The sequence below is a fragment of the Amblyraja radiata genome, chromosome 23 (assembly GCF_010909765.2).
Source record: "Amblyraja radiata isolate CabotCenter1 chromosome 23, sAmbRad1.1.pri, whole genome shotgun sequence".
In the NCBI taxonomy this organism is placed as follows: Eukaryota; Metazoa; Chordata; class Chondrichthyes; order Rajiformes; family Rajidae; genus Amblyraja; species Amblyraja radiata.
This window is the reverse complement of record NC_045978.1, coordinates 21,491,433-21,517,218: the sequence shown is the minus strand read 5'-3', so window position 1 is coordinate 21,517,218 and position 25,786 is coordinate 21,491,433. Positions and strand designations below refer to the sequence as shown.

Below are 25,786 nucleotides of genomic sequence, written 5' to 3'. Positions count from 1 at the left end.
AAATTCTGTCTTGAGCTAAGCCAGAAAGTCTACAATTATCTGTAGACAGAAGAAATTAATGAGACTGAAAGGATGTCATTATACTTTTTGAATCTTCGTGTAATAACAAACATTTTACAAGATCATCTTAATTGTTTTTTATTCTTGACAATCTCATCAGATTTTTGGAAGATCATTTCTGTTTCCACATGCTTTGTACAAAAGCTGGAGTCTTCTCTTCTACCCTTGTTAATAATTTTTATTTTTCCACTAGCTCGGTCGTCCACTGATGACTAATTTTCCTTCACTGTTGATTGTTATTGAAATTTTCCAGGATTCTTTCTGTGACAAATGCAGTTTTTCACTGCCAGGTTTACTTTCCTGCTTGAAGATTTAATGGTTCAGCGGTGGTGCCAAATAATGCTAAGTTGGCTACCTTTCTTTTTGTCAACACGTCATTTTTATTTCTATAAACAATGATATCAAATTGTTGATTTTAATCAAATTTTCTAACGACATTGCTGCCAAAGAATACCTGACATTTTTACTGTCAGCAACAATCATTTTTTGTGGCATATTACAATAAACAGATACAATATAGATGTGCTGCAATGTATTTGGGCTTCTTAGTTACGTTAACATGGTGAAAATGTCGGGCAGATACATTTCCCCAAAATCAATAGTGCTATTCGACCTGCAACATCAGCTGAATTTGTAGCACGTGTGCAATAGTATTTGTTGTCTTCCTCTGAAACAACTGGCTTTTAAGAACCTTAAAACACAGCCACTCACAAAGTAATCAATTTCTTGAAGGGAGTGAAGGAAGTATAATTTATGCATTGTTTTTGTTTTGGTTTATCTTTAGTATCTGATAAAAGTGAATGAGATAAAGACGAAAAAAGGAGTGGACTTACTGCAGAACTTCACCAGCTATTGCCATGCACAGTTTATGTAAGAATCGACTGTTTTTATTTTCATGATTTTATCCTATTCATAGGTACACTTCTGGACTGATTAAATAATGTTTAGGCTATTTAGGGCTGAAATTGTATTGTGTAGGGAGATAGATGTGTGGGTCATAATGACGTATATCTGAGTTTCTGGTAAGCATGGAGCAGTGCCACAAAGCTTATTCTGTTTCAGCACTAGTTACCAATGTCATCTCGGCAAGCCACAGGATGATTAGTTCAGAAAAGAAGATTGCTGTACTGAATTTAGTCGAGGAGTTCATGAGTACTGCGAATTGAGGCACTTGGTTGCCAGAGTGTAGTGAACCTTACAATGAGAAAGAGTTTTAAAAAACCCCATAAAATGCTGGAGTAGTCGTCAGGCAGCATCCCTGAAGAACATGGATAGGTGACCTTTTGGGTTGGGACCCTTGTTCAGTCTTCAGACCTCTTTAGGGAAGTGTATGATGTATAGTGTGCCTAAAATAATCTGTACTCGTGGTTCATTTTTGTGGACATAAATGAAAGCCACAGCCAATAATGTAAGTGATAAAAAATTATTCAATAGGAAATCTGAGAGATACCACGGGAAGTGCAAGAGGATTTAAATGATGCAAATGAAGCTGATAACATTGCTGATACATAAATACATAGAACATAGGTGCAGGAGTAGGCACTTCGCCAGCTCTGCCATTCAATGTGATCATGGCTGATCATCCACAATCAGTACCCCATTCCTGTCTTCCCCCCATATCCTTGATTCCACTAACCCTTTTAATTCCTTCATCTAAATCATTAATATATATTATGAATAGTTGCGATCCCAACACCAAGACTTGCGGCACCCCACTAGTCACTACCTGCCATTCTGAAAGGGAACCGTTAATTCGTACTCTTTGTTTCCTATCAGCCAACCAATTTTCTATCCATGTCAATACCCTACCCCCAATACCATGTGCTCTAATTTTGCCCACTAATTTCCGTTGCGGGACCTTATCAAAGGCTTTCTGGAAGTCCAGCTACTGTTTGATGGGAGTAGATAACTCCCATCAACTTATATTATGATCACTACCTCCTGATGGTTCCTTTACGTTGAGTTCCCTTATCAAATCTGGTTCATTGCACAACACTAAATCCAGAATTGCCTTCTCCCTGGTAGGTTCCAGTACAAGCTGCTCTAAGAATCCATCTTGGAGGCACTCCACAAACTCCATTTCTTGGGGTCCAGTACCAACCTGATTTTCTCAGTCTACCTGCATATCCACAATTACTACATCTTCTGATTCTATATCACCCCTCGCAAAGGACTGAATTTCATTCCTTACCAACAGAGCTACCCCACCCCCTCTGCCCACCTCTGTCTCACCCCTGATTATTCAGTTCCCAGCTCCAATCCTCTTGCAGCCATGTCTCTGTAATTTCCACAACATCATACCTACCAATATCTAACTGAGCCCTAAGCTCATCCACTTTATTCCTTATACTTCGCGCATTCATATATAACACTTTTAATTCGGTATTCACCTTCCCTCTCACACCGGTTCCTATTTTCATTTGACCTTACACTCTTATCCCTTCTTGAACTTTCCGTCCCATTAATTAGGGTGCCTTTTGTAACTTTATCTGCACTCTCTTTCCCTTTAACTCCATCCTTATACTTCTAATTTGTCGACCCCCCCCCCCCCGCTATTTAGTTTAAATCCACCCGTGTAGCACTAGCAAATCTGCCTGCCAGAATGTTGGCCCCCTCCAGTTAAGGTGCAACTCGTCACTTTTGTACAGGTCATCCCTACCCCCAGAAGAGATCCCAGAGGTCTATAAATCAAAATCCCTGCTCCCTGCACCAGTTCCTCAGCCACACATGCAGATCCCCTTTCTCCATGTTCCTGCCCTCACCAGCACAAGGTACTGAAAGCAAACCAGAGATAACCTCCCTAGAAGTCCTGCTTTTCAGCCTTCTTTCTAAATCTCTAAACTCGCGTTGCAGAACCTCCTTCCTCTTCTTCCCGACGTCGTTTGTGCTGACATGCACAACCACTTCCGGCTGCTCCCCTTCCCACTTGAGGATGCTCAGCAATCAATCTGACAAGTCTTGGACCCTGGGGCCAGGGAAGCAACACACCATCCTCGAGTCTCGCCTGTTGCCACAGAATCTCCTGTCCGTACCTCTCACTATTGAGTCACCTACCACTACGGCGTTACCTGACGTAGGTCTCTCCGGTTAAGCCACAGCGCCAGGGTTTGATTGAAAGACATATCCGTCATTCGGACTGGAAGATAGCACCTTTCATTGATGATGAAGTTCTCACACAAGTTTTACATTAGCAATTTCCCTTCCCATTTAAAATAAAATGGTATACCAGTACAAAAGAATAGTTACTCTCTTTTTGAAATGTAAGCAATTAAGCAATCTTGTGTCAGTTACAGTGGCCCCAGAACAACAATATGGCATTGCAAAATTATCACAGATGCTGGAGGTGGCTTTGGTCCACCATTAGTGGTGTTATATTAAGGTGTTATATATCGGTTGGCTAACAGATTGCTAGCCTTAATTGTAAAATGGATACATTTGTACAAACTAGAAATGCCGGTTGGAACTCTTAAACATTTAAATTAGCCATTTTAAATTTAAATTACTTCAGCTTGTAAAAACATAAAATTGGATTGTCTGTGGTTTGTCTGGCGGTTCATATTATTCTCCCGAGATATATCTAGAGGGCAGAACTCTCAAGGGCCTGCTGCCAAAGTTGAATCTCATTAGATATGAATGATGGTTTGGAGCTGGGTCTGTAATATTGTCAAACTGATTCTGTGCCAAGATATTATACATACTAATCCGCAGCTGGAAGTTGCTGAAAGGAATATAAAGCAGAGAGATCTAAATTATGTTGTCCATTCCCATGTCAATTTTTTGTTACTACACCTGATGTTGGTATTAGAACATCCATTAAATTTTACTGTTGAAAGAGAGCAGACTATCTCATTAATGTTGGATTTGGGATTTTTCCGCCATGCCTATATGCCTAGGACATGCATTTCAACAGCCTGGTTGTGCTAAATGAGCAGAACACTTCATAAAATCATAAGACATAGGAGCAGAATTAAGACATTTGGTCCATCGAGCCTGCGCTGCCATTCGATCATAGCTGCTCTATTTTTCCCTCTCCTGCCTACTCCCTGTAACCTTTGATCCCCTTACTAATCAAGAACCTATCAATCTCCACTTTAAAAATACCCAATGGCTTGGCCTCCAGAGCTGTCTGTGGCAATAAATTGCACACATTCATCACCTTCTGGCTAAAGAAATTCCTTCTCATCTCCATTCTAAATGTATGTCCTTTCATTCTGAGACTGTGCCCTCTGGTCCTGGACTCTCCCACTACTGGAAACATCCCCTCCACATCCACTATCCAAGCCTTTCATTATTCAGTAGGTATTAATGAGACCCGCCCCCCCCCCCCCTCATCTTTGGCCTAATGTCAGTTCAAAGGTCAGCAAAAAAGTTAATTTGCTTAAAGAAATTGTTATTGAAGCTTCCTCCCTTAAATCATTAAAGCTTCACCTGTATGATTAAGCAGACAGTTGCACTACACATGTTGGCTCATGGAAAGTGAGTTGTGTCGTTAAGGGACTCTGTCCATGGTAGCCTCTGGCTGAGGGAAAGTGAAGGTATTGGGGAAAGGGGGTAGGGTTTGTATTTACAGCGAGCGGTAACAGCAGAAGATGAAGGAGATGGAGAAACCCCTCCCCACCCCTGAAACAAGGAGTGGGCAATTCAACTCGTGTCATGGGGAGCACAAGCCATTATGAAGATGGCATCATCAGGACCACAGATGAATGCATCTGTTTTGAACTATTCTCAGCCTTATTGGCAATGACATTAATGCATTAAAATGACAGTGAAGATTTAGAAAATATAAAACAATATTCCAGTGGAGACACTTTTTAAATCATCCATGAGATATTTCTTATTTTGTCATGAATGAAGGTTATTAATTGTCAGTATTTGTTCCAATTATTGTTATGTAATTAACCCATGCCATGAATACTGATTACATTATAATGTACACATATTTCATTAAATATGCTGAGTTTAACAAATACACTTTTAAAGTAATAGTGCAGACATAATGAAGTTAAATGAAGAAATGTAAACTATTAACTTTAAACATAACTTGGTAGTAGTTTGTCCTCAATTGAATGTGCTGAAAATGTTCATTTATGTGGATGTGCTGAAAATGCTTACTTAGGCAGGAGAGGGAAAAATGTTCATTTATATTAAATGCCTTTTGAACATTTGGTTCCATTGACTTGTTGTGGACCTGTAATCATATGTAGAGCACATGCAGCTGAAGACAAATGTTGATCCTGGTAGTCTGCTAAATATGGAAAAATGTTGATGTTGGGAAGTCGAATGATATTAGTCTAATATTTAGAAACAATGATGAGGCTTTACTGTCATTGGTTACAGATTCTTTCAAGAAGGCTTGAAAACAGCTGAAAAGATTAGGCATTACGTTGAAATGCTTGCAGCAGATTTACAGAACGTGAGTACACTATACAATTTTCCAGTTCACCTGACCCTGTATTACCTCATGATCAGCCAGCTTTTATTTTTTTGCTAAAAAATTAGTGTTGAATTGATTACAATATAATTAGAGACGTTGTTTAGGCTTGCATGAAATGAAGAGAACAAATGAAGAAGCACAATAAGCAAAATAAATCATTAAGATATTTCCATCTTTTAAAATAGGTATATCATTAAACCCACATAAATTATAATACAGAGTCTATAAAGAAAATGAAAAAAAGGAAATGGTGGATGTTCTTCCCGTCATTTTGTGGTTTGTATGTAATTATCTAAGTGAATAACATGGTTTGGGGATTTAGTGACGTCAAGTATATATAGTATATGCATCATGTGGAGGGAGTTCCTTCCTATTGGAGTCAGAATAAGCACCTTTGTTTGAAGCTCCAGAATCATGCAGCTGTTGTTAGAAATATAACTTACCAACAGCATCAGTTGCCCACCTTGATATATATATTGCAATTAGTGACAAAATTTGGCAAAGATTAAAATAGAATTGAGCAGAAAATCAGTAAAAAATATTCACAGCCCTAATCTAAGCTGATATATGGATACTACGCGGCTGTAAGGGAAAACAGCCAAAGATGGGCCCAGATGGTTCACTCTCTTAACTATAGGCTTAGAGGGTTCATTTTTCAAAGGTCTCCATGTGTCAGATTAAAGGCAGACTTGGAGAACAGCAGACAACAATATATGATTGATAGATAGCCAAAGTCTACCTGAATTATATACCCTCTGTTCTACAGCAGGGAAAGTAAACCTAGTCACCCCAGTTTCTCCTACCCAGCAACATCCTGGTAATTCTCCACTGCACACTCTCCAGCGAATCACATATTTCCTACAGTTTGGGGACCAGAGCCGCATGCAGTGCTCCAACTGAGAATAATCTCTCTGCTAACATAAACTGCAGGTGCTAGTTTACAAAAAGACTTACAAATAACCCCTCTATCTTCGTATTCAATGCCCTGACTAATTAAGGCCAGTATCCCTTATGTCGTCTTAAGCATGATTAGCTACCTGCACTACTACCTTCAAGGATCTTTGAACTTGTAAACTAAGATCCTTCTGCTCCTCGGTATTCCCAAGGATCCTACTTTGTAGTGCGTGACCTAGCCTCTTTAGCCCAATGAGGCATCAAATTCCTTCTTATTATGGAGGTTTGCACTACACTTCCACCTCCCCTTTTGTTGAAACGTCCAACTACTAAGTCCATTTTTTTGTGACTATTGCTGATTAGTTTTTATTTAGGATCTCACCTATAGGTCCTGACTCCAGAGATAATAGTAGTTAAAGAAGAGTGGGGTTTTTTCTCAATTCTCCCTGAATCAATATTATCAAAAAGATATTTAATGGTTTTTCATGTGGTAACTATGAAATTTCACATAACAATTAATTACAGCCCATTGTGACCACATTTAAGAAGGATGTCAAAGCTTGGAAGAGAGTGCAGAAGATGTTTATTGTAATATATTTTCAGAGTGACTGACTTCATTTATGTAGAGAGACTGGGTTTATTGTCATTTGAGTGGGCAAGGACACAATATGGATATTTAAAATCAGCTATGTTTGACAGGAAAGAAGAAAAAATTACTTCCAGCAATACAAAGCTTGGTAACCATAGGATACAGATTGCATATAATTGAAACATTGACAAGAGCAGCACAACTGGTAGAGCTGCTGCCTCACAATGCCAAAGACCCAGTTTAACCCTGACCTCGGGTACTGTCTGTGTGGAGCTTGAATGTTCTCCCTGTGACCACGTGGGTTTGCTCTGGATGCTCCAGTTTCCTCCCATATCCCAAAGACGTGCATGTTTGCAGTCTCGGTGGGCCGAAGTGCCTGATTCCATGCTGTATCTCTAAGCTACACTAAACAAAGCTAAACTGCATGAAATGTTGGAGAATTGGTTAAGTGGTCAGAGGTCAGCATGTGTAAATTAATTTTCAGCAAGCTAGGAACAAAAACCTTGATGATTTGGAGTAAAGAACAACAAACACAGGGAAGCCAGTTTAAATGAGTTATTTTATCTTGGCCCAAGTCATATAGTGTTGCCAAAGAATACGCTTTGTTCAGGGAGGAACTGCATGGAATCCCTTGTAAAATGCGTGGGATGAAAAGAACAAATTCCTGATGTGCAGTTTCAATTAAACCATTTGTCTGTCATTGCTCCAGATTAAACAGAACCAGGAGGAGGAAAAGAAGAGGCTATGTAGCCTTCGAGATCAGCTCAAACCAACTTTACAGTTAGACCACAAGGAGGTTTGTCAAATCTGTTCTGTTTATTGAATTGCCATGATATAGATTTGTTTTAATATATAGTGTTCTCATTGTCTAGTAATGCATTGAATATAAAGCTGAGAACACAATTAATTAATATGCTGTTTCCAGATCTAATGAGGGAGGAAAAAGTCAGCTTTGTTCAGCCATGTTGGTGCTCATGTAATATTTAAGTCACATGTGTGGTGTATGTATCAACGGAATGTGTTGTGGTCTTGGCTGTGTTATGTATAACACTGTTTACCTGCAATTATATGCAATTCTATTGCTTAATTAAGAAATAAATATTAACATTATAAATATTACAAAGACCCTACTGCTCAGATCAGATACTATGACCCCCTGAAACTACAAAGAAACTTGAAAAATTGATGAATAGCTCAAATGAAAATTTAATCTTGACATTGTGGGTATGCCATCTAGATTTCTACTTTACAATGGGATGAATTTCTCCGTATGAGTTAAATCAGCCCTTGTTTTAATCAGTTTATTTATTTTCTATTCTTTTCAAGCAAAGTTTTCGTACATATTATTTCCAGCATATGTTCTGCAAGAACATGTTCAATAATAATAAACTCTGCTTATTTGTGAAGTGCACAAACAATGTTTTGAACACCATGACCAAGGGACTTTCACCGATGTTGTCATTTGTTTATGATTTCTTTTCCTGTAGGATTCTACAAACCGCCAGTCCGTTTACAGTATGCACCAACTTCAGGGCAATAAGCAGTATGGTACTGAAAAAGTAGGAATCCTGTACAAGAAAAGTGATGGGTTAGTATGATTGTAATCTCATCTACCTGGAAATCATAGGTCTTGCAAGTATTTGACTCCGGTGGGATATGCCTTCATACTGTGATTTATTTTGTGGTTTAGTCTGCAGCAGTTAGAATTTGTATTTGCCAAAAAGAAATCAAGGAAACTAATTGCTCAGAGTTATAATAGTTAGCAGGACTCGCCCTCTGTAATAATCAAGCTGCTGAGGATACAGACGAGTATTTTTGAATTGCAAAGATCTTGGCTAAGTGACTTCTTATGCTTTTGGGTATTTTATATCTATTGTTGTCATCTAACATAATGTTAATACTCTTGAAACAATAATATGATCAAGGATTTTGCTGGAATGATGTCTGGTATGAACATTTGCATGCTCTTCATAAATATTGAACTTTGAACAATGTTTGTTGAGAATAATTCAAGAAGGACTAAGTACTTCAAATTGTTCTCACCTCCCTCTCCTAAAAGGAATGTCAAATGCTGTTGAGTATTTTGCTGCAAGCAATTCTCCTCCTAAATCCACTTTAAAAGACATTTTAACTATTCTCCACTCACAGAAATGCTGGCTGAACCAATAATGCTTACAATAATGCTTAAAAAAAAGTTGCACCATATCTCATCTTCCTCTCTGCTGCTGATCACTTTGCATCTTTTCGACCAAACTTGATGGGCACAATATCAGCTTTTAAAACCATGCATCTAACCATGATGAAAAACAGAGAAGTATCATTCATGTTCTTAAGGTAGACACAAATGCTGAAGAAACTCAGTGGGTGAGGCAGCATCTATGCAGCGAAGGAATAGGTGACGTTTCGGGTCGAGACCTTCAGACTGATGTGGGAGTGGAGGGGGGGGGGGGGAAGAAGAAAGGAAGAGGCAGAGACAGTGGGCTGTGGGAGAGCTGGGAAAGGGAGGGGAAAGAGGGAGAAAGCAAGGACTACCTGAAATTGGAGAAGTCAATGTTCATACCGCTGGGGTGTATACTACCCAAGCGAAATATGAGATGCTGCTCCTCCAATTTGCAGTGGTACTCATTCTGGCCATGTTCTTAATGCTTGTCTTGTGCATGTCTTTGCCTGACCCTGTACTCTGCTTCTCCAATGGTTATTCTGTGGCTAGTAAAAGGCTGTTGTATATCAGGGAAGAAGGCCACAGTTGAGGGTCTTGAGCAATATGGACCAGCTTCTAGCTCACTGAGAGGCAATAGTCTAGACTGTCCGGGACACAGACAGCAGAAGAACACTCGTCAAGTAGCAGGAGGATGGGAATGCTGAATACTATTATCCCGAGAGAAGGCAAAACTTTGTCATCAAGCCACCGCGTCATGCCAAAGATTGCATCTCAGCGATCCTAGCAATCCTAGCAGGCTGCTAGTGTGTTGTGATACCCTCAAAATGTCACCGAACATCGATATTGAGAGCCATGTCAGGAATAGCTTCCAAGCCACACATCTGGGATTCCACCGTAGCACGCATATATCCAATGGATTCCTCATGCTCCCGGAGGAGATGAGATATTGATCATCAATGCTACATAATGGTTGGATCCGCAAGTTAGGCTGAATCTGCAAGTTGAGATGGGCATTATTTACGTTATGGAAAAATTGACTCCAGGCTCCAACCAAAGGCATGTGGAAGGTTGGAGCTCGACTCTCCCTCACATTGCTTTATATTTATGGGTAATTTAAGGTATGTCTGCCAATGGACCAACCATTTCATTGTGAATCTTTCCTTCTGTAAAATCATTCTTCTTAATCTTTAGGGAACGGGGGTTCCCCTCTTCTATTATGGATGAGGCTCTCACCAGGGTCTCCTCTATATCCCGCAGTTCCGCTCTCACTCCCCATACTGCACTCGTAACAAGGACTGAGTCCCCGTTGTCCTCATCTTCCACCGTATCAGCCGTTGCATACAACATATAATCCTCCAACATTTTCGCCACCTTCAACGGGATCCCACCACTGGCCACATTTTCCCATCTCCTCTCCTTTCTGCTTTCCGCAGAGACCGTTCCCTCCATAACTCCCTGGTTAATACGTCCCTTTCCACCCAAACCACCCCCTCCACTTTCCCTTGCAACCGCAGGAAATAATAATAATAATAATAATAATAATAATAATATATTTTATTGTATTTGGTATGCAGCTTCCATCCGATAATCATAACTTAAACAACTAATTAAATTTAGATACCCCGAAAAACATTTTATATTTTTTTTAAAACAGTAAAACAGTCTAAAGTGCAAATATGTCTGTGCCGGGTCGATGTGCGTGAATACTGTTCATGGGGGAGGGAGGGGGGGGGGGCACTCAGCAGGGCCGGTTCAGAGCAGCGATAGCTCTGGGGATTAAGCTGTTCCTGAGTCTGGAGGTGCGGGCGTAGAAGGCCTTGTCACGTCTGCCTGAAGGTAGGAGTTTGAACAGGCTATTAGAAGGGTGTGAGGAGTCTTTGTGGATGCTGACGGCCTTCCTGAGGCACTGTGTGTAGTAGATGGCCTCCAAGGCTGGTAGCTGTGTCCCAATAATCTTCTGCGCCCTGTAAACGACGCGCTGAAGAGCTCTCCTCTCCGCCTCCGTGCAGCTGAGATACCACACAGAGATGCCATGTGTTAGTATGCTCTCTGTGGTGCTGCGGTAAAAGATTGTCAGCAGCCTTTGGGGCAGACCAGTCTTTTTCAATGTTCTTAGGAAGAACAGTCGTTGCTGTGCCTTCTTGACCAGCGCAGCGGTGTTGGTGGACCATGTAAGGTCCTCCGAAATGTGTGTGCTCAGAAACCTAAAGTTGGACACTCTCTCCACACTGTCCCCATTGATACAGATTGGGACGTGTTCCCCATTTTGTGTCCTCCTGAAGTCGATAAATGCTACACTTGTCGCTTTACCTCCCCCCTCGACTCCATCTAAGGACCCAAGCAGTCTTTCCGGGTGAGGCAGAGGTTCACCTGCACCTCTTCCAACCTCATCTACTGCATCCGCTATTCCAGATGTCAACTTCTCCACATCGGTGAGACCAAGCACAGGCTTGGCGATCGCTTCGCCCAACACCTCTGCTCAGTTTGCAATAACCAACCTGATCTCCCGATGGCTCAGCACTTCAACTCCCCCTCCCATTCCGAATCCGACCTTTCTGTCCTGGGCCTCCTCCATTGCCAGGGTGAGGCCCAGTGAAAATTGGAGGAACAGCACCTCATATTCCACTTGGATAGTTTCCAATTCCAGGTAGTCCTTGGTTTCTCCCTCCTTCCCCTCCCCTGCCCAGCTCTCCCACAAGCCTACTGTCTCCGCCTCTTCCTTTCTTTTTCCCGCCCCTCCCGACATCAGTCAGAAGAAGGGTCTCGACCCGAAATGTTGCCTATTCCTTCCCTCCATAGATGCTGCCTCACCCGCTGAATTTCTCCAGCATTTTTATCTTAACCTAAGAGTATGTGGGTAACAGTTTGAGTTTGTGATCGAGAAGGTGTTGGTTAGCCACCTTCTTGAACCACCATAGTCCTTCCAGAGAAGGTAATCCTACAGATCTAATGGGTAGCGAGTTTTTGGATTTAGAGCTCGCAACAATTTAGGATGGGTAGTATGAACTGATTGAATTAGTGGAAATTAAGTAGTTTCCCTGCTTGAAAAGTCATCAAATATCTTGCAGCCTTGTATCTATCTTTGGGGCTTGATTCCTCGTTTTGACCTTGTTTCTCTTTATGATTAACTCTCTGCCATGGGAACTTAACCAGCACCTGTGAAAAGAGGTGTTTGTCCTTCTTTTCATCAGCCAGAGCCATGTCAGAGAGGTGGGGTGCCCACAGCAGTCCATTCTCTGTTGCAGCTTTCTTGCTAACTTCCATCACTAAATATAGGCACAAAACAAATACCCAAAGCCATCAAACCGCAATTTTAAATGTATCTCTCTCCACAGCTAGTATCTGATCTGCTGCATATTCCAACAGATTCTGTTTTTATTTTAGATTTCCAGTGTCTACTGTTTTTAGCTTGCTACTTTCCCCTTTAAGAAATGTAGGCAGTGTTTAAATTGGCTTTGGCTAGCTTAAACTGATTCTAATCACTCAGTAAATTGAAACATGGTCCTGGGCCAATACAATAAATAGCAGTGCTTAGAATGTTCCAACATTTTTTTAATGAGGTTGCAGCAGGAATATTGTGTGCGTTCTGCACCTTGTTAAATGCGCATGGGTCTATTTCACTTCACAATCCCAGATCCCAAACTTTCTGTGTATGCATTTTTTACCCCATTGTTATATAAATGGGTTTGATGATATTTTCTTGATTAAAAAATATTTGAAATTGAGCAGTATTGTTTCATAAATATTTTCTCATTCAGGTTGAGGAAAGTTTGGCAGAAGAGGAAATGTATCGTAAAGAACTGTTACCTCACCATATCGCATGGAACAGTGAGTTTAGCATGGGAAATCATCTGTTGTTGATTTTATCTGGCAGCAAATGCCTCTCAGTTTACAATCGCCTGGTGACTGAATAAATTCAAATTTCTTCACACAACTTTGTCTTTCACACTGACTAGTGCTAATTTCCCCAGAGCATAAAAACACATAACTAGGAGCATTCATGGAAATCAGATGGAATTTAAAAAGGAATCACCATCATGATGAAGTGTACAGCAAGTCCAAGAACATTGGTACACATTTAATTTGGAAAGGATTATTTTTTTTCTCTCATGGCGGATCCACACATGGCCACTGTAATTGTAACAATGGTCAATTGAAATACTCTTGTAACAAAAATGAGAAGTGCACAGATGCTAGCAGTGAAAAGCCAAGCCACCCTCGGCCATGCATGAGCTTCAGGCTATGTGGCCGGGATAGGATATAGAAGTAAGAGTGGGAGTTGAAGGCTGAGAGGCCTGTAAGTTAGTTTTGTGACTCAATAAAGTGTCAGCTCTTCCTGTTCCTGTGTGATGAAGTTGTGTACTGATTTGAATAATACTTTCCATGTTTCCATACAACTGCTCTACTGTAGAAACAAGAAACTTCAGGTGCTGGTTTACAAAAGAAGACATAAAGTGCTGCAGTAACTCAGTGGGTCAGGCAGCATCTCTGGAGAACATGGATAAGTAACGTTTCAGGTCTACAGGAAGGGTCCTGACCCGAAACATCACCTATCCATGTTCTCCAGAGATGCTGCCTGACCCACTGAGTTACTGCAGCACTTTATGTCTTCTTTTGTAAACCAGCACCTGAAGTTTCTTGTTTCTACAGTAGAGCAGTTGTATGGAAACATGGAAAGTATTATTCAAATCAGTACACACTGAGTTACCCCGGCACTGCTATATTGTATTTGCCAAATAGAAAAGCTGAGGTGACTATCAGCTAAGTGGATAGAGCCAATGAGCAAAAGAGGATCTTAATTTGCATCAATGCTTGAGACTGCTGCTACTACAGGAAAATGTTTTGTTACCTGCAAAATTCTGCCACTTATTATTGAAAACGGTCAGGAATTGAGTGGATAGTAAAATGCCTTTTACATTGTTATTTACTTTCCCAATTTCCAATGCACAAACAAAGCAAACTATCCCTACAATGTATTCCATGCGATTGTGAATAATTATTGCCTCCATGGACATAAACAACTTGGATCATGACATTTGGTTTGGGGCAGAATCACACTAAGTACGAACCATTACAGACTGAAACGTTTTGCTTTAGAACATAAAGACTGGCATTGTTCAGTAAGTACATCATCGGTACCTTTTTTCTTTAACCTCACGTCTCTATTTTATAGACTTCCCCAAACTAATTTGAGAATACCTTATACTGCCCCAAATATAATTCTTAATCTTACAACTGCAACAGAGCTACATCCTATATTACTACGCAGTCATGATTTATTTTTGAACTAGCATGATATATTTTTATGCAATTGCAGGAACCACATTGTGTTCAGCAATGAGCAAATGCTCTTTTTTCCCCCTGTGCTTTTATAATGTGGAATGGAATAGTAGGATACATTATCTTAATGTCCTTTTATTCATTTCTATTTTTTCCAGCCAAACCGACAGCCAGCAAAGCTCAACCTCCTCACCTGTCAAGTGAAGCCTAGTTTGGAAGATAAAAAATGCTTTGACCTCATTTCACGTATGAACAATCATTTTGCTTTTTTTCCACTGTTGAATATGTGCTTATTCCCTAATATTCATCACTCTATGAATCATGTTGCTTAATAAAACTTACTTATGATTAGCAGTTGGCATATCGTTTGTCAGTACTCGGAGGTTTTTACATATTGAAATATGATACTCCTACACACCATTATGAGCAGCATTATTTGTAGCCCAGCATGTCAGTGCTGACCAGCAAGTATCTATCTTTGCTAATCCAATTTACCAGCACTTGGTCTACAGCCTGTGTGCATTGTGTGAGTATCTGCATCCGATGCTTACTCGGGCACTGTGTTTCAGATTCCAATCACACTCTCGGTGAAAATTGTCTTCATCAGATCATTTCTAAACCTCTCAAATATTGCCCTATATTATCTCCTTGTTTTGGTTACTTTTGCAGTGGGATGTTCTGTGCCATCTACCCTATTGTGGCCCTTCATAAATTTGTACATCGCTTTCGGGTCATCTGAGCCTCCTCCATTGAAAAAAAGAAAGCCCAGCCTACCCAATGTCTCCCCTTAAGTGAATGTACTCAATCCCAGGCTACATCCTGGTAAATGTCTATAAATCCTCTCCATTGCAATCCTACCTATGGAGTGGTGAACTAAACTGTAGACAGTAGTCCAAATGTGGCTTTACCAGTGTTTTATAAATTTGCATCATCACCTCCCCACCATACGTGCACACATGTACATTGTCATTCTCTAAGATAAAATTGTACTTTATTCTAAGCACAAATGCAAGCTATGAAAAAAGCAGTTGCGTGGCAGAGAGTTCCAAACCCATTTTCTCACTTGTGTTCCTTCACTTGGTGTGTGGTGAATAATTATAATTCTAGATCAAATTATATGATCTTTATTTTCATTTGTTTTGAGATCCAAATATAACTCTAGATTTAAAGGGGAATTAATTTCATATCATAGAGGTAGGTCCACAATGTAGTTGTTTTATCTCATTCAGTTATTCTAATGTAATATAATTTGTTTTGCCTTTAGATAACCGCACCTATCATTTCCTGGCAGATGATGAGCTGGACTGTATGGCGTAAGTAGACAGCTGACCAGTTGTGGGTTCGCACATGTAGATAATGGATTGCTGAGCATTTTAGAAAGCTCTCAGTCTATGGGCTCAAATGATTTGAGACTTTTCCTTTGAAAGCTAGCTAAACCCAACTGTGTATTTTGATGTTAATAAATCTTTAGTTTCTTATCATTTAACACGTGGGTGTATTTTATATCTGCAAGACAAATTTTCTGAATATCTACTTGGTTGTATTTTTTTATGTGCTATTGCTGTCACATTTGAAATCTCTTCAGTTTTCTCGTTTATTTGATTACAGCAACTTGTTAATCTTCAAACTGAGTGTAGAAAGGATTGATTATATTAAAATTGAGTGTGGATTTTATTGCAATGCTTTGATTAACTGGAGAGGTGTAGATGTATTTGTACACAAATAGACCTAAAATCAGCAATGGTTTTGTCCAGATATATTTTTCTCATATTTCTTTGGTAAACCAGCATCTACAGTTCCTTGTTTCTGCACAACCATGTTTGATGTTAGATATGCATCCAGTGGATGGTTTTCCATTGCCATACATCGACTAGTTTAAGATGCCTTAAATCAATTAATACTACCTTCATATTTAGCTACTCTCTCCACCCTGATACTCTGTTCTTGTATGTATCTGGATCAAGGCTGAAATATTTTGATCAAATGTTTTTGGAAAAATGAGCATTGGAGAGAGAGTTATTGGTGAGTGTCAGCAACACATGTACTTCCTGTGTCACTTCTCTGTTCTTGGCTTTCACACTTATACTTAACTACATATAGAAGTGAGCATCACTTTCAATTTGAGTGCAGCTAGAAAGCTGCTGCTTGCAATTTAGTCCCTTTTTATATACTGATAGATACTGATTACAGTCAATTGACAGGAAAGTCATTCAGAATTATGATGGCTAACAGCGGCATCTGAATTGACTCTCATACTTTGAGTTCTGCGTTTGTGGTTAGACTATTTTAGGCTGTTGCTTCACAGTGTCATCTGCACATATCTGATTGAAACTTGGCCTCTCATTTTATATCGCATTGCCACTTCCATGTTCTATTCTTGCTATTGAGGGAGTGCAGCATAGGTTCACCAGGTTAATTCACAGGATGGCGGGCATGTCATATGTTGATAGAATGGAGCGGCTGGGCTTGTATACTCTGGAATTTAGAAGGTTGAGGGGAGATCTTATTGAAACATATAAGATTATTAAGGGTTTGGACATGCTAGAGGCGGGAACCATGTTACCGATGTTGGGGTAGTCCAGAACCAGGGGCCACAGTTTAAGAATAAGGGGTAAGCCATTTAGAACGGAGATGAGGATAAACTCTTTCACACAGAGAGTTGTGAGTCTGTGGAATTCTCTGCCTCAGAGGGCAATGGAGGCTGGTTTTCTGTATGCTTTCAAGAGAGAGCTAGACAGAGCTCTTAAAGATAGCAGAGTCAAGATGGGGAGAAGGCAGGAACGGGGTACTGATTGTGGATGATCAGCCATGATCACATTGAATGGCGGTGCTGGCTCGAAGGGCCGAATGGCCTACTCCTGCACCTATTGTCTATTGTCCATTGGGTGTCCCTTTTTTTAAAAAGTTGATATTTTTTATATGTAATCATTTTTCTGTCACCTTTCAGGATTAAATTCCATGTGCCATTGCCCTGGCCATCTTCCAACTGATAAATTGGGAAGGACTATGGCAGGTGGAAATTAATAGGCAATCCTATCAGGAAGGCTAATAATATGTTCCATGAATGATTGCGCCCTAGGGAGCAGTGAGGAATTAAGGGACCTTGCTCTACAGATATCCCTGAAGCTGAGGGCATAGGTAAATAGGGTAGTCCAGAAGCCATAGGGAATGCTGGCCTTCATTAGCTGGGACACTATATATAACAGCAGGGAGGTCTTGGCAAAATATTATAAAAATATTGCTTACTCCACAGCTAGAATATTGAGTGGAGATCTGGTCACTGCACCATAGGAAGCATGTGCTTGCACTGGAGAAGGTGTAAAGGAGATTCACTAGGACATTGCCTGGGATGGAATGTTTTGGTTATGAGGAGAGACTGGATAAGCAGATGTAGTGAAGTATTACACACTTTAATGTCTTATCGTTATCTTTGCATCATAGTTGTAACAATAGATAACTGTACATTTATGTTTCAATAAATGTCTTGGACTAACTAGATATTGTGAATGACCAGAGATTAACTTAATGAATGCTCCTCTCCATTTTTGTCAAGGTGGATTTCTGTTTTAACGAACTGCAAGCAAGAGGCTCTAAATATGGCTTTCCATGAAGAGCACAGTAGTGCAGAGAGTAGTATTGAAGACCTAACCAAAGCCATCATTGAAGATATCCAACAAATGTCAGGGAATAGCGAGTGTTGTGATTGTGGAGCAGAAGGTGAGACGATGGTGTTAAGAAAGTGAGATGAAATATCTTTGTTCTTATCCAAAATAAAAACAGAAAATTCTGGATATATTCAGCGCATCAGACTTTTGTAGAGAGGTTGATGAACTTTCATCAGTCCCCACAAACTCTGCTTAAGAAATAAGAGCAGGAATGGACCATGTTTCCGGGAAGTCCAAGGTTAATGGGCGTTTCCTAACCTCTCTATCTCACCTTCCTCTCTTTCAAAATCGTATCATTTCTACCTACAGGTTTATTATATAGACTGCAGTATTTCAGTCAGGGTGGCTCACTGCACCTATTTCAGAGATGAACCATAAAGCCGTGAGCTTGCCAGTGATACACAATCTTGTGTATTAATAGAAGAAAAGTTGCTTAATTCAGGCCTGTGTTTTATAGCAATGGCTAATATTTAAAGAATAAGTATATTTACAAGAAATACATATCCCTTTAAGTCCCAAAATCCAACCTGAGGAGTAATCTAGCCATAGATAACAAGAAAAATTAAACAAGAAGCGCAGATCCAAAAGAAAAGAACAAATTGAGACATTAACATTATAAAGGGTACTGGGAGGGTAGACAGTGACAAGTGTCATCACCACTTTATTAACCTGCGATGCGACTTTCAGGGAACTATTTACTTGCACTCCTGGAACCCTCTGTTCTGCAAAGGACCCAGGGCCCTACCATTGATTGACTTCCCAAATGTAACACCTCACACTTACCTGAATTAACCTCAATTTGCCATTCCTTGGCCCACTTGCTCAACTGATCAAGATCCCACTGTAATTCTTGATAGCCATCATCACTGTCTACGATACCACCAATTTTTGTGTCATCTGAAGACGTACTAATCATACGGTACAAGAGAACTTTATTTATCCCAGGAGGGAAATCGGTATGCCAAGAGTCATAAAAGTGAAACATGAAATTAAAGTGGCGAGTGGAAAGTCCAGGATTGGGGATGTGCAAAGATGTGGGGGGGGGTTACTCAGTCAACCCCAAGACAAAAGGGGAGGAGTTGTACAGTTTGATAGCCACAGGGAAAAAGGATCTCCAATGGCATTCTGTGCTGCATCTTGGTGGAACCAATCTGTTACTGAAGGTGCTCCTCAGGTTGACCAGTGTGTCGTGGAGGGGGTGAGCTGCATTGTCGAAGATGCTCCGCACTTTGAGGAGGATCCACCCCTCCAAGATCACCTCCAATGTATCCAACTCCACTCTCAGGACGGAGCCAGCCTTCCTGATGAGCTTGTTGAATATGCCTTCTATATCCACATTCTAATCATTGACATACAGTGCCCTCCATAATGTTTGAGACAAAGACCCATCATTTATTATTTGCCTCTGTACTCCACAATTTGAGATTTGTAATAGAAAAAAATCACATGTGGTTAAAGTGCACATTGTCAGATTTTATTAAAGGGTATTTTTATACATTTTGGATTCACCATGTAGAAATTACAGAAATGTTTATACATAGTCCCCCCATTTCAAGGCACCATAATGTTTGGGACACATGGCTTCACAGGCGTTTGTAATTGCTCAGGTGTGTTTAATTGCCTCCTTCATGCAGGTATAAGAGAGCTCTCAGCACCTAGTCTTTCCTCCAGTCTTTCCATTACCTTTGGAAACTTTTATTGCTGTTTATCAACATGAAGACCAAAGTTGTGCCAATGAAAGTCAAAGAAGCCATTATGAGACTGAGAAACAAGAATAAAACAGAGATATCAGCCAAACCTCAGGCTTACCAAAATCAACTGTTTGGAACATCTTTAATAAGAAAGAGAGTACTGGTGAGCTTACTAATCGCAAAGGGACTGGCAGGCCAAGGAAGACCTCCACAGCTGATGACAGAAGAATTCTCTCTATAATAAAGAAAAAAAAACAACACCTGCCTGACAGATCAGAAACACTCTTCAAGAGTCAGGTGTGGATTTGTCAATGACCACTGTCCAAAGAAGACTTCATGAACAGAAATACAGAGGCTACACTGCAAGATGCAAACCACTAGTTAGCCGCAAAACTAGGATGGCCAGGCTACAGTTTGCCAAGAAGTACTTAAAGAGCAACCACAGTTCTGGAAAAGGGTCATGTGGAGAGATGAGACGAAGATTAACTAATATCAGAGTGATGGCAAGAGAAAAGTATGGAGGAGAGAAGGAACTGCCCAAGATCCAAAGCATACCCACCTCATATGAGAAACACGGTGGAGGGGGTGTTATGGCCTGGGCATGTATGGCTGCTGAAGGTACTGGCTCACTTATCTTCATTGATGATACAACTGCTGATGGTAGCAGCATGATGAATTCTGAAGTGTATAGACACATCCTATCTGCTCAAGTTCAAACAAATGCCTCAAAACTCATTGGTCGGTGGTTCATTCTACAGCAAGACAATGATCCCAAACATACTGCTAAAGTAACAAAATAATTTCTCAAAGCTAAAAAATGGTAAATTCTTGAGTGGCCGTCAATCACCCGATCTGAACCCAATTGAACATGACTTTTATATGCTGAAGAGAAAAGTGAAGGGGACTATCCCCCAAAGCAAGTATAAGGTAAAGATGACTGCAATACAGGCCTGGCAGCAACTGGTGATGTCCATGAATCGCAGACTTCAAGCGGTCATTGTATGCAAAGGATATGCAACAAAATACTAAACGTGACTACTTTCATCTACATGACATTGCTGTGTCCCAAACATTATGGTACCCTGAAATGGGGGGACTATGTATAAACACTGTTGTAATTTCTACATGGTGAAACCAAAATGTATAGAAATGGCCTTTATCAAAATCTGACCATGTGCACTTTAACCACATGTGATTTTTTTCTGTTACAAATCTCAAATTATGGGATGCAGAGGCAAAGAAATAAATGATGGGTCTTTGTCCCAAACATGGAGGGCACTGTAGATGACAAACTGCAACTTGGGCTGAGCATCGATCCATGGGGCAGACCACTAGCCACAAGGTTCCAGACCGATAAACAACCTTCCAATGTCGCCCTCTATTTCCTACATTAAGCCAATTCTTATGCAATTAGACACAAAATGCTGGAGTAATTCAGAGGATCAGGCAACATCTCTGGAGAAAAGGAAAAGGTGACGTTTTGGGAAGGGTCTCGACCTGAATAGTCACCTATCATTTTTCTCCAGAGATGCTGCCTGACCCACTGTGTTACTCCAGTACTTTGTGCCTATCTGGTATAAACCATCATCTGCAGTTCTTTGTTTCTGTATGCAGTTAGCTAGCTCTCTCTGATTAAATTTGATCTAATCTTGCAAGATCCCACTTAATTAAAAGCAATATTAACATTAATAATGGGCATTATGTTGGGAGACTATTCCTAGTATTTCTCCAGTAGTAATCCTGCTCAGAATGAGAGGCACCTCTAGGTCAAATATTCAGTATATGTGCTTGGCTGAGCTAAGAGTGCAAAGCTGCCATCCATGGGATTATAACTGGACACTTGCAAAACCATTTACCATTGAGGAATACAAAGTCTGAAATGATCTTCAGAATGCTTAGAAGAAAACAAAATAATTTATTCCAATCCTTTTCAAGAATTAGCACCAGGCTGCACAATTGGTTGGGCAATTGGAATTTACAAATGGCTAAACTAATGTAATTAATTACGAGGAAGCACATTACTTGGAAATAAAAACAGAATATGTTTTTCTTTGTCCTCTTTCTGGCTAACTATTTGAAGATATTTTTAGAAATGTCTACTATTTCCCAACCGCGCCAGCTACCACTTGCACAGCACATCTGTATTTATTCTTTGTCATTTTTAATTATATTGTGTATTCGTGAGTATTTGCAATAATTACATGTAGTTATTGTCAACTTTCCCCGCAGGTCCAACCTGGCTTTCTACCAATCTTGGAATCCTGATTTGTATAGAATGTTCTGGAATTCATCGGGAGATGGGTGTACATTACTCTCGTATACAATCTCTCTCTTTGGATAAACTTGGCACCTCTGAACTTTTGGTGAGATTCTGTTTTATTGTTCTATTTTAATAGCCTATTTTAGAATTGTTTTGCTGTAAAGAAAAATACATTCTGTTGGACAACCATCATGTCCCTGATATTTATAGGAAGGAACATAGTAACATGGAGATAGGTTGGAGACACAAGGAACTGCAGTTGCTAGAATCTTGAACAAAGCACAAAGTGTTGGAGTAACTCAGGAGGTCAGGTAACATCTGTGGAGGGAACGGATCAGTGGCGTTTCAGGTCGAGGCTCTTTTTCAGATTGAAGACGGGTCCTGACTTGAAATGTGCTTGTTCCCTCCACAGATGCTGCTTGACCAGCTGAGTTCCTCCAACATGGAGTGGTTGTTTAGCTTCTTAAGCATGTTCAGCTATTCAGTGAGGTAATATCTGAACCGGGCTCCTAATCTCTGCATGATTTGTCTCTTTCTGGAAATTAAGTGCATAATTTAGTACTTTTTAAAGGAAGTTTTGGCTTCACAGTGTGAATTCTATATGCAATGGAGAACTGAGTGCTGAGAGTGAAGAGGATGCGTATAATTTGGTACCTGGACGTGGCGCCGACAGACAAGAAGCCGAAGCAAAGAAGTTGAAGCCAAAGAATGGAATGGAAACGAGGCCGAAACGACAATAAACCGAAAGAGTCCGAAGACAAATCGCCTACTAACCGAAGGATGGGATGCCTAAATGAAAACTAAACGAAAGGGCGGGACGCCTAAATCCCAAGGAACCGAAAAGCTGCGTCGCCTAAAAGCAAACTTACCGAATGGCCGCTCTGTCGAAGCGCCATCTACCCGAAAGACGGCGTCGCCTACAGGCCAAAGGACCGACTGCCGCTCAACAGAAAAGTCCAATAACGGGCTTGACGTTGCCGGGGGGGAGAGACTTGTCAGCGATTGGTCCAGACTCCCGCGTCCATCACATCACTGTGAAGGCATGAACATTGTCCCAAACCTCCACTCCACCCGACCCACAGCCCGTGGAGGGTGGCCGTGGGAGAGTGGGGGCTGTCCCGAGCGATGCACAGCTTCGGCCGCTTTCAACTTGCTGCTTGGGTTCAGATTGCCCAGTCACCTATGGCTTGTGTGGGAAAATGAACCCCACGCTCCTGTCTCCCCCTTCTCTCTCTCCCCCTCTCTCTCCCCTTCTTGCTCTCCCTTCTCCTCTCTCCCCCTCCTCTCTCTCTCCCTTTTCTCTCTCCCTTTTCTCTCTCCCTTCTCTCTCTCCATTCTCTCTCTCCCTTCTCTCTCTTCTCTCTCCCCTCTTCTCTCCCTCCTCCTATTTCTCCACTCTTCTGTCTCTTCTCCTCTCTTCCCCTCCTCTCCCCCCTCTCTCTCCCTTCTCTCTCCCTCCCTTCTCCCTTCCTCCCTTCTCTCTCTCCCTTCTCTCTCTCCCTTCTCTCTCTCCCTTCTCTCCCCTCTTCTCTCTCTCCTCTCTCTCCATTCTTCTCTCTCTTCTTCTCTCTCTTCTCTCTCCCCCCCCCTCTCTCTCTTTCCCCTTCTCTCTCTCCTCTGTCTCCAACTGCGGGAGCGTCCCACAGTCACTGACCGCGGTCGGATAGGGTGGGGGGGAAATCACCTTGGTATGGAGGTTGGAGTCCGATGGCGGTGCATCGTGGTCAGTGACTGTGGAACGCTCCCGCGGGTGAAGATGGAGGAGAGAGAGAAGGGGGAGAGATGGGGAGTGAGTAAAGTGAGAGAGAGGGGGGGAGAGAGAGAAGGGAGAGAGGGGGGGGGTAGAAGAGGGGAAGAGAGAGGAGGAGATAGAGAAGAGTGGAGAGAGAGAAGAGGGGAGGGAGAGGAGGAGAGAGGGGGTGAAAGAGGAGGGGAAGAGATAGGAGGAGAGAGAAGAGTGGAGAGAGGAGGAGAGAGAGAGAAGAGGGGTGAGAGAAGAGGGGGGAGAGAAGAGGAAGACGGGAGCGTGGGGTTCATTTTCCCACACAAGCCATAGGTGACTGGGCAATCTGAACCCAAGCACCAAGTTGAAAGCGGCCGAAGGTGTGCATCGCTCGGGACAGCCCCCACCCTCCACGGGCTGTGGGTCGGGTGGAGCGGAGGTTTGGGACAATGTACATGCCTTCACAGTGATGTGATGGACGCGGGGGTCTGAACCAACCGCTGACAAGTCCCGCCCCCCGGCAACGTTAAGTCCGTTATTGGACTTTTCTGTCGAGCGGCAGTCGGTCCTTTGGCCTGTAGGCGACGCCGTCTTTCGGGTAGGTGGCGTTTCGACAGAGCGGCCATTCGGTAAGTTTGCTTTTAGGCGACGCAGCTTTTCGGTTCCTTGGGTTTTAGGCGTCCGGCCCTTTCAGTTAGTTTGCATTTAGGCGTCCCATCCTTTCGCTTAGTAGGCATTTCCTCTTCAGACTCTTTCGATTTATTGTCGTTTCGGCCTCGTTTCCATTCTGTTCTTTGGCTCCGACTTCTTTGCTTCGGCCTCTCATCCGTCGGCCACGTCCGCACACGGTACAATTTATGGTCATTAGTGAAAGCACACGTCAATTTAGAGAGCTCCATAATACATATAGAAAACTTAATGAACACATAATGTAAATCATTTGGGCTTTACTAAAATACTCACAAAATGCTGGAATAACTAGGTGGGTCAGGCAGCATCTCTGGAGAAAAGGAGCAGGTGACATCTTGGGTCAGAACTCTGAGTTGAAGAAGACCCAAAACGCCACCTACTCTTTTTCTCCTGAGATGCTACGTGATCGGCTGAGTTACTCCAGCATTTTGTATCTGTCTTTGGTGTAAACCAGCATCTGCCGTTCCAGCCACACATAGGATTTACCAAATTAGAAACAAAGATAGTAATTTTGAATAGTAAATAGAGGATTATTTCTTTAGGTACAAGGAACTGCAGATGCTGGTTTAAAAAAAGACACAAAGTGCTGGAGTAACTCAGCGGGTCAGGCCGCATCTCAGGAAAACATGGACAAGTGACGTTTCGAGTCGGGACCCTTCTTCAGACTGACCAGCTTAATACTCCAATATGTAGAGATCGTTTAGCTTCTTAAACATGTTCAGCTATTCGGTGAGGATTACTTCTGATGTTTTGATAGGTTGTGTTTGTTCAAGAATTTGTGAAAATTAATTTGTGATGTGCTTATTTTACAGTTAGCAAAGAATGTTGGGAATTCAAAGTTCAATGAACTTTTGGAGGCTAATCTTCCAAGTTTACCAGTAAAACCAAGTACAGACAGTCCCATGTGAGTAAAAATCAAAAGGAAATACTAAACATTAAAAAAGCTGCTGATGCTAACTGAACAAGACCATAACTTTTCATTATTTCTGCTATCAATTATTTTATTCTTGTTTTTTGATTTAAATAACAATAAAAAACATTTGTACATATACATCTATATATATATACATCTATATATTTTTTAAATGTTACTGAAACCAACTGCTTATATACTTACACTCAGGACCAAGAAGAAATCTTTAGTTACAAGGATATGTAACAATTAGCTAAACAATTAGCTAAACAATTAGCTTCAAACATTTTCCCAGTACCTGTCACATACTCCGCATGCTGTGGAGCTTTGGAAACTCAATTGGAAAGGCATTCCTATCTGCCCTGCCACGCTTAACAAACTTCGTTTGTCTTTTTAGAAACCAGGAACTGTGGATGCCTGTTTGCA

General features: G+C 41.2%; 1 protein-coding gene across 2 annotated transcripts in view; it reads left to right on the top strand.

Moving 5' to 3' along the window:
* Nucleotides 1-25,786, top strand: part of LOC116986320 (arf-GAP with SH3 domain, ANK repeat and PH domain-containing protein 1-like) — a 92,250-nt gene that overhangs the window by 44,324 nt on the left and 22,140 nt on the right. For both annotated transcript variants that reach the window (XM_033041742.1, XM_033041741.1), the window contains exons 7-16: nucleotides 845-930; nucleotides 5,398-5,473; nucleotides 7,687-7,773; nucleotides 8,465-8,565; nucleotides 12,897-12,966; nucleotides 14,577-14,664; nucleotides 15,683-15,731; nucleotides 17,972-18,135; nucleotides 22,004-22,137; nucleotides 25,260-25,351. In XM_033041742.1, the coding sequence (XP_032897633.1) occupies nucleotides 845-930; nucleotides 5,398-5,473; nucleotides 7,687-7,773; nucleotides 8,465-8,565; nucleotides 12,897-12,966; nucleotides 14,577-14,664; nucleotides 15,683-15,731; nucleotides 17,972-18,135; nucleotides 22,004-22,137; nucleotides 25,260-25,351 (947 nt within the window). The remainder of the gene's footprint in view (nucleotides 1-844; nucleotides 931-5,397; nucleotides 5,474-7,686; nucleotides 7,774-8,464; nucleotides 8,566-12,896; nucleotides 12,967-14,576; nucleotides 14,665-15,682; nucleotides 15,732-17,971; nucleotides 18,136-22,003; nucleotides 22,138-25,259; nucleotides 25,352-25,786) is intronic.